The 9439-nt window shown below is 42.4% G+C and overlaps 1 protein-coding gene across 1 annotated transcript in view; it reads left to right on the top strand.

Annotated features, from left to right (window-relative positions):
• The window catches only part of LOC103901441 (melanotransferrin), a 21413-nt gene that overhangs the window by 1196 nt on the left and 10778 nt on the right, over window positions 1-9439 (top strand). Inside the window, exons 2-6 of the mRNA XM_009282331.1 lie at window positions 2140-2294; window positions 6042-6141; window positions 7625-7807; window positions 8133-8289; window positions 9158-9225. Coding sequence (XP_009280606.1) covers window positions 2140-2294; window positions 6042-6141; window positions 7625-7807; window positions 8133-8289; window positions 9158-9225 — 663 coding nt within the window. The remainder of the gene's footprint in view (window positions 1-2139; window positions 2295-6041; window positions 6142-7624; window positions 7808-8132; window positions 8290-9157; window positions 9226-9439) is intronic.

Below are 9439 nucleotides of genomic sequence, written 5' to 3'. Positions count from 1 at the left end.
ATTCCTATAATATTATTTTTTTTTTTACATTGTTTCTGTTGAAAGCCCTTGATAGTGTATTAATAGCTGTATTAATAGCCATTTGATAAGAAGTTACACAATGTAGTACTGTTACTTTCAGCAGAGGAGTTAACTGGATGGTTGCCAGTGATAAAGTTATATGTGTGTTTAGGACCTTGAGTGTATTTCAAATGGAAGTTGCCAGCTCCTGCCATTTCATGCTTTATGCATATCTACAGATATACAGAAGGGCCAAAATTGTGAATAAACTTGGGTTCAGAGACTGACCTGCTGTTTTAAGATGTTCTTGGTTGGCAATAGGAAGAGAGGCTAACTACAGACCTTGTCTGTGCTGAAGCCCACAAAAGGGTTAAATTGTAAGGAAGGAAATGGGAAATCACCCAGGATCTGGCTTTCCTGTAACAGCAAAGGTTAGCAGTTTGGAAGGGGACAAATTAATTACCTCTTTTAGATGAGTGAGGAAAAAACCCAACAGATTCATGCTGTTTCACTATTTTGGCTGAAATATGGAGCCAAATAAGCTTTGTTTCATGTTTCAGGTTTATATGGCTAATGATTTCTTCATAGCATTCATGTATTATCTCCTGTGGGTTTATATCTAAAACCAGAATGCTGAGGCTGAAGAATGGCACTTAGCCATACATACTGAGATGCTGAGACCCCAATTTAATTTCCATTTGCTTGTGTTTAGGAGAAGAAAAACCTGAACCCCTTTATCAATGAAAACCTAGGTTCTTCCTCCTGCCCCAAGAAATTAGTGGTGAAAATTTCACCCAGGTAGATGAGGTAGACGTGTAAGTTTCCATGAGGTGCCTTTGTACCATGACCCTGTTGTGCCTTTCTTCTAACCGTCTTGGTTCTCGAAATTCCTGCAACTCGGAGGTGGGCAGTTGTTTCTCCCTCTACTAGCACATGCTGCCATGAAAACTTGCTGTAAGCCTTCCAAGTCTGACTTAATGTTTGTTGACAGCAGTAGAGCTGGCTCCGAGTTGTAGTGGAACAGCAAGCCAAACCCTCTGTTTCAGAATCGGGTGCAAAACAAGCTTTATGGCAACAGTGATCTTGTTTAGTCTGCAGCCACTAGGTCAGAAAATGTGTGTGGCTACTATTGAGCACTAGTGGAGTAATTTTAACTTGCAAAGTTAGGTGTGGTATCTCAACTGCGTGGCAGTGGTGGGGAAGTAGAGGGCCAGTTGGAGTTTTTAGAAAACCACATGACAAATAACTTAGAGGAGACTCCAACTTAAAAATCGAAATTGTAGAAAAGCAATGGAATGTGGTGCCCCCTGCTTACAAAAATGATCTGTGCCTGTTTATCAGCATAAACCATACTTGCATATGCATTTTATGTACAGCTGCACCGTTTGCGCATGATGACATATCCTTACGGAAGCAACAACATATTTGTAGCTTTGGCACTAGAAGGGTAGCGTTTGGGCCTGCTTGAACGACACCTTTCTTCACTGATTAATGGAATCTCCACTACTAAACTTGAGTCTTTTCATTCATGGAACTGCCCTCCCCTTTTCGTGACTGTGGAAACGGCCTCTTATGAAAGTGTGTTTTGAAGGGACAAGTTTATTTTTCTAGTTTTCATAATAAACCTAGTGGCAGGGCTCTTGAGCGCCTAAGATTGGGGTTGTTTTATTCAGACCAAAAAGGGCTGGGGCAGGACTCCAGGTATTAACTAGCAATGCTTGACAGAGTTGTCTTTGGACAGTCTCTTTGTTTTTGTAGCGTATCATTTTAAATAATCATTTTAAAGACTTTTGACTCGAGAAAAGATGATGTATTCTGCAAAGTTTTAAGAATAGTCTGGATGCCCTGACCTATTCCGTGGTACCCATATTTCTTATGTCAGAAACATGCCATCGGGTTTCAGTATCTGAGTCTGAGCCTATCCTGTTTCCAGTCCAAAAAATTTCAGTATTCATGTTAATCTGAATGAAAGTGGGAACCATCTCTAAAGACTCACTGTTGAAAGAGCCCTGATTTCTTTCCGTTTTGGGAGGAGGAACAGAATGAAAGGTTGGCTCTTCGGGAACCTTTAAATAGTAAGCTCTGTTACAAAGGCACCGATGCATTTTACAGTATTTTCTCTTGGTGTTGTGTTTGCAGCTCTCAGCCTGGAACGTATCCGGTGGTGCACCATCTCTGAGCAAGAACTTTCCAAGTGTAATAACATGAGTAAGGCCTTTGGTGGGGCTGGCATCCTTCCCCCTCTGGACTGTAGAGAGGGGGGGTCAGCTGCTAACTGTACCCAGATGATTAAGGTGAGTTGTGAGTGACAGCAGTGTCATTGATTCGATATCTCCATGTGCCTAATAACAATCCAGTGGCAATGTACACAGCTCTGCAGTGAATGTCTGATGATCCAGGCAGCTGACCGTATGCTTCCTGGCGTTCATGTCTCTGAAAAATCAAAGCATATATTTTTTTCAAAAAGACATAGAGGTGTACGTATGAATCTGAATGTCAGAATGGCCCTGTGTCATCTGTTTGGCTAGTCACAGGTGGCCAGCCATTAGGAACACAGCAAAGGTCTTAAATATTTCCTCCCAAATGCTAATCTTTGATTTGGGAATTGTGTCAGATTCATTTAGCAGATATTTAAGAAGGGATGGAGCTATAAGATGCAGACAGTAGTTAAAGCTGTGCTGCTGAGCCTATAAGTAGATTGTATTTCCATAAACTCTGGATCAAACTCTCATTTCAGGGTCCCATCATGGAAATTGCTGTATATACAGATGAGAGGTGTGTAAAGCCAAATCAAATCTCCCAGTACCGGAGTGCAAAAGAGAGACAAAGCAGCAAGTAGGGTGAGCAAAGGGCACGCAAACCCAGTTGTATTAGTTCAGCTGCCCAGAGTGTGCTCAGTTTCCAAAAGGAGCACGGCTCTGGGGAAGGTTTTAAAGGCTGTAAACATGTGGCTTTGCAAATTGATGGATGGAATAGAATTCCCTCCTTAGGAGGGTGTGGGAGTCAAGAAGTGGATATTGAATAAAATGTGGAGGCAGGTAATCGTGGTCGTCTTCACTGGCAGAATGTGGGGGAAGGGGATGATGGCTGGCTGTGTTAATAAATAATATTCTTTGTGTATCCTGTGTAGACATGCCCAAAAGTCAGGGTTTTGTGGAGGAGATGCAGCTTGTCAAGGACAAGAGGTTCAGAGCCAGGAAATGAGGCCCGGCAGAGTAGTTTGAAGGGAGATGAGGCAGGTGGTTGTGTGGCCAGAAAAAAGGAACAAATTTCAGAAATTGGTATGTTGTAGTGTTTGTCAACAGAAGCAGAAGGGTTGCCTGACTACTAAAACTACCGCATTGCTTCTTGATAAATACTGTTCTTGAGTGAGGGAATCAAGACAGTATTGAAGAATGATAGGAGCAGATATCGATACATACATGGATCTTACCTTGGGATTAGACGGGAAATACTTTCTAATGTCAGATCTTCTTAAAACCGCTTGGCTTATTGCTGCATTCCACAGAGGGAGACCTGTTAGACTCTGCAAAGCAGGTTATTAAAAGGGCTGATGAGTGTCTGCTTCTGAAATACAGTGCACACAGAATTGCATTTGTAAGCCATTGCAAGCAGCAGGCACCTATCTAAAACCTTAGATTCCTATAAAACTTGATTAGCTGAACTCAGAAACCTGCAGGCAGATAGCGTGAGTAACTAGCTGTCTGATAAAATGAATCGTCACTGTAAGGCTTCAGATGAGGCTTTGTCCTTGAGACCTCTTTTTTTTCTTGTGCTAATAATCTACTAAATGTTTAAGCCGGCCTGCTCTGTGTAGGACAGTGTGGATCCCCTGAGTCTGCATCCGCACTGATCTCTGCTCTTTGAGACCAAAAAGGGAGTGGGACGCAATGGCTGAAGAGGCAGAGATATGCTGTTTTATAACACTACATAACTTGGACTTAGTCCTGTGAATGTGTTAGCACATGGATAAAGCAAAAGAACCTTTTTCTTTGAAGGTGTTTAAAAATTGAGAAATGTCTAAATATTAAACTAGGGAACCTGACAATATTTAATGTGACCAGAGCTATTCTTCAGCAGGTCTTCAAACACTTCTGTAGGTAATTCTCAACCGTTGTGACACACAGAAATGAAGTCCCTCTGAAAATAATTAACAGGGTATTACCATCGCACATATACTTATCAAAAAAATCATACGTGGAATAATCCCGTGCTTTTGTTAAATGTATTGGCAAATGCTTGCTACAAAAAAAATAAAATACCCACACTGTTGCTGATACGCCACCTCAGCAGTTGTATGCATTTAAAGGAGAGGTCTGCAGCCTGTAAACTACTTCACATTAAATACATTAAATAGGCATTTTTTCTGTCTTGTTCTGTAATTTATGCACTGTTACTTATACACAAGCTATTGATAGCAAGCTCTTCTGCTAAACAGAGCTCAAAGGCTCAACTTTCCAATCATAAAAGTGCTCTCTCACATGCAAATATGTCCACATAATACAGTCCTTTTTTTCTGTGGCCAACCCTTGCCATTTTATCTGCTCTGTTTCCTGTCCACCACCAATTCTAGAGGCTCATTTTGTTCTCCCTGAGGGGTAAGGTCCTTCTAACTCCCACCTCCTCTTCTTCCTCTCACTGTCAGGTGCCCCTTCGAAACAACAGGCCATATTCCTAAACTGCCGTCCTGTGGTCTGACACTCACCAATGGAGAATCAGATCTGGTTATTCCAGAAAGATTGTGTCTGTTCTTGAAGATGCAAATATTTCCCAACCCCAACTCCTCTTCAGGTTCCCTTGGAGCTTTGTTCAGCTCTCATTCATGAGAAGCAACTCTCAGGACATCTATTGTTTCAGCTAATTAATGATTATCATCTTTTTTTCTCCCTTGAGCCAAATAAGTAAAATATTTCAAATTACATGGCAACTTGAAATCTGATTTAGGTATCAACATCAATGTATTACCTGTGCTCTCACATGACCCCTTAAAAAAATTTTCAAGCTTTTTATGTGGCTCAGCCTGTGGGAAATTGCTGTGGTATACTAGGCAGCATAGTCCTAGCCCTGCCCTAACCAGTGCTCAGCAAACTGCCAAGGGATGGGTAAACTAAATCACTCCCTCCAGTGCCAAACCAGAGGTTAAGCAAACTGGTAAGAAACTTGGAATCAGCTTAGAAATGCAAAATGTCAAGCTGCTGATTATTTTCTCAGCAGTATCTTGTCTCTCTGCAAGATGCCCTCTCCTGGCTTCCGCTAGGTTCAGTACACAGTGAGAGCCAGGTTCAGCTGATCAGAGGTGTGTATAGCAGTTCTCCAGTCCTTGCTGCTGTGGGAAATCCTATTCCATGCTATCCAGAGCAATCCTGCATCTGTAGCAGGATTCCAGACAGCGTGGTGTTATGGTCAGCTGAAAAGATATGGTATAGTTGGATACCTTCCCAGCAGTGGATGCCCCGCATTTGTATTCTCCCACTTGGGACAGGCTTTTTAGATGCTTTCCACCTTCTCTGAAATGCACTGCCATCTGCTCCCCCTCTCCCAAAATGTGTGGCTGAGGTACAAGCTAAGGTTGCTTTTGAGTACACTTTGGCATTCAGATTTTGCACCCCCAGAAGGCATTACTTCAAACTATCTGTGTATGACCTCAACAATATATTTACTTTATTTAAATCTTCAAGCTTTGGGGCACTAGCTATAGACATGAATGAAACTCCAAATTGGTGGGCCTTAAGATTCATCACAGAACTGCAGGATCTGTTTCTAAGATTCCTTTGGACTATGAAGACTAGTGAGGCCATCACGGTCCAGGGCTGGTTTCTGCATTATTTCTGAAGGAAGGCGGTTCTGAAGTTCTCAAATCCCTCTTGGTAGTTGTTCTTCAGAAATTTGAGTGCCCGTAAAAGAACTTTTTGGAGAAAAGAAAACTTACAAATGCAGATTAAGGGGTCTCTTCTCTTAAATTCATGGGTACTCTGCCTCTGGCTTTTGAGAAATACTGATAATTAAGCTTCAACGTGTATTCTGCCCTTGTGTCTGCACAGGATGATTTGGCAGATGCAGTGACACTGGATGGCCGTTTGATTTACCAGGCTGGAAAGGAGCATGGTCTGAAACCTGTGGCTGGGGAAGTATATGATCAAGGTATATTCTGACTAAATAACTTCTAGATTACTTAATACGAGCTTTTTCTTACGCATTTTTACTGTTTCCATTTTATTTTGGGGTCCTCCTCTTGAAGACTCTGGACAGTAGGTAATGGTCAGGTTCCCTCTTGGATGTTCCTGCCCGTAACAGAATGTGTGAGGGAAACAGGAGATGCAGGGCTGTGGCAGAGTCTGTCCTGAAGCAGTTAGGTCAAAATAGCTGTTCATGTAATAGGTTTGTTGGGTTGTTTTTTGTTTTGGTGTTTTGTTTTGGTTTGGTGGTGTTCTTTGTTTTTTGGTTTTTTTACTGTCTCACTGTTTACTGTCTTCTCTGTTCCATACTTTGCAGATAAGTTAATGAATTGCAAAGCATAAACTGCTATTAGGTTTATCTCTCAATCCCATAAATTAGAATAATTTGATTTTATTTTTAATAGTGTATATGATCACCTGCTGGAAGAAAGGAAGTGATAGATTCTGCTCCTTCTCTGGGTGTCCTTAAGCTTTGAGTTTCTTTCAGGACAGAGACAGTAATCCAGTGGTGATTTGTCATCCTGACTGAGGGCTCAGCATCAACATGTTTGTGTAGTTCAGAGCTGGAAGATGTCCTCCATAACTTTCAGAGACCCAGGGGAAGGAACAGCTCTGGAAGCAGTCTGCAGGTAGTGGTGTCCCACCACTCTATTGTGAGATGGAGCTGGATTTGGTTTGCAGCTGGGTCTTGGTGTGATCTGGCCAAGGCATCCTCAGAAGTGCCTGTTGGGCTTGGTCCACAGGGACTTGGATCACCTGCAGCAGCCCCCCGCCCCCCCACTGTTAACCACATCATGACCCTGGTGAGGGAGCTGTACTTCAGTTTCTCAAAACCACATGGGCCTCATGATCCAGAGGCTGGCTATCTCCTTTAGTCAGTTGATGAGCTCAAATCAGAGAAAAGTGAATGAAATTTAATGATTTCTGATCTAAATAAAGTCAGATTGAATGACCTTATGGTCACTTCAGACCCTAAACTCTTGACTCTGAGTTATATCAAACTGTAAAACAAAGAGAATGAAATCAGCTGTGATGCTCCAGTGGCATCAACTTGCTATGCTGTGTCAAAATTAAGAGCAAATTAGTAGACAACTGGGGAATAATTTTTTTTACTCTTAATTATATTGGTTTCAATTCAATCCAAATATATTTAGAATCATAGAAAATTTCTTCTTGGAAGGAACCTCTGGATGTCTTTCATCCCACCTCCCTTTCCAAGCAGGGTGACCTTCAAAGTTAGAGCAGATTGCCTGTGGCCTTTAACTAAGACATTTCACACTGGAAAGAGAATGGAGGACATTGACTCACAGTCAGCATGTTCTCACCAAGGATGTGAACAATGTGACTTGCCTGGGGGTAGGGGAGCCACAAGAGGCCACAAATCAGTGTACCTCTGTAATGCTGCTGCGAGGCTACTTTGCTTGCTTCTCTCTCTCCCTACGCTGCAGAGATTGGAACTTCCTATTATGCTGTGGCTGTGGTAAGGAAGAGCTCCAACATCACCATCAACAGCTTGAAGGGTGTCAGTTCATGTCACACAGGCATCAACCGAACTGCAGGCTGGGATGTGCCAGTGGGTTATCTAATTGACAGTGGGCGCCTGGCAGCAATGGGATGTGACCTTCCAAAAGGTAAGAGGTACAGGGCAAAGATCTGTTCTTCAGCAATGCCTTTCTGTATGGTCCTGGGACCCTGTCTGTGGACAGAAATGTGTGGTTCTAGCTGCTGTTTTGTTCCTTGGCTTTGATGCTCCTTGTAAGATGGAATAGACCTAACGTAGGTCTGATGAGGACTGCAGGGTTTTTTTTTTTTAAACTTGGAAACCATCTTTTAAGAACAAAATGTCTTATCCCTTCTAAATGTTTTTAGAGATGTACTGTGTAGATGTGTTAAAATGAGATTGTAGGATCTTGTTTATTCATTGCTAAAAATTTCTCATTCTAATTTCACATTTAGCTGTAAGTGACTATTTCAATGCAAGCTGTGTTCCTGGAGCAAATGGCGTAAACTATCCCAAATCCCTCTGTCAGCTCTGCAAAGGGAATTCAGCTGGGCAGAACAAATGTGAACGAAATGCCCAAGAGCGATACTATGACTACAGTGGGGCTTTCAGGTAAAAATCATGGCTCTTTTTCTTATTGTTATGCTCTATCCATAGCCATTGTGTTCAGGCCTCACTGACAGGAAATTTAAGCTAGAGAACTTCCAGTTGATCTTGTTAGAAAATCTGCTGTTGTGTTAGGACAACCGTGCTTTAAACCTAGAGACTGAACAAAAGTAATTCTAAACCCACTATTTCAGGTATTAATACCTGAGTATTAAAACCAAATGGATATTTAGCACTTATACTGGGCAGGGACATCCCATTGCGGTTTGCTTTGTCCAGCAGCTGTTGACACAAGTCTGAGTGTGTGTTTCAGCAGGCTGTATCTTTCCCAGTAAAACCTGATGACCCTTGGAGTCTGAGAGCTGAACTGCCGCCCTACTCAGCTATTTCAGTCATCCCACCTCGTTGCACTGAATTATCAAGTTGCCCTGCCCTCCATTTTTGCACACCAATCTTTCCCTTATTTTCCTTCTTCCTGTCTGTGTGCTGTATTGCAGCTCCCAGTCCCTGAGTAATAGCATTGACCGAGCAAGGGCAGAATTTGCTCATGTGAAACACTTGCTCCTCTCTGCATATTCCCCAAAGGAATGTGCGACTGCCTTAGACAGAGAACTTGGACCAAGAAGGTCATGGTGTTTGTCCCAGGCAGCACTGAACATGTTGTCCATGTTCACCAAATGACAGTGATAGTTTACTTCATGCTCTAACAGCCACTAGTCTCTGCCTTGAGCAAAACTCTCAGCACAAGGAAATAGGTCAGTGTCTGTGGCTGATGGAACATAGCCTGCAGCCCTCTGGCTGTCAGCTGGCAGTGTCCAGTGCGTGGGAGCTGTGCTTTGTGATGCATCTTTGTGGTTGGATTTGTATTTATTAGGTGTTTGGCTGAAGGTGCTGGAGAAGTCGCTTTTGTGAAGCACAGCACAGTGCCTGAAAATACAGATGGTGAGTAATCCAGAAGCTTGTTGAATAGTGGCTGCAAGGTCTGAAGTACGGTGCCTGTAATGACAGTATAATGTCAAATGTTTGATTTACTTTGAATTGAGGAATCAGCAAAAAATGCTCTAATAGTGAAACCAGATGTACCCACAGATGTATGCACCAGGAGACAGAGGAGTCCATGTGATCCTTTTTTTTTTTTTTTTTTTAATGCTTGATA

This window comes from Aptenodytes forsteri, unplaced genomic scaffold, assembly GCF_000699145.1.
Source record: "Aptenodytes forsteri isolate BGI_AS27 unplaced genomic scaffold, ASM69914v1 Scaffold404, whole genome shotgun sequence".
Classification (NCBI taxonomy): domain Eukaryota; kingdom Metazoa; phylum Chordata; class Aves; order Sphenisciformes; family Spheniscidae; genus Aptenodytes; species Aptenodytes forsteri.
Note: the sequence above shows the minus strand (reverse complement) of the source record. Positions and strands in the feature narration are given on the sequence as shown.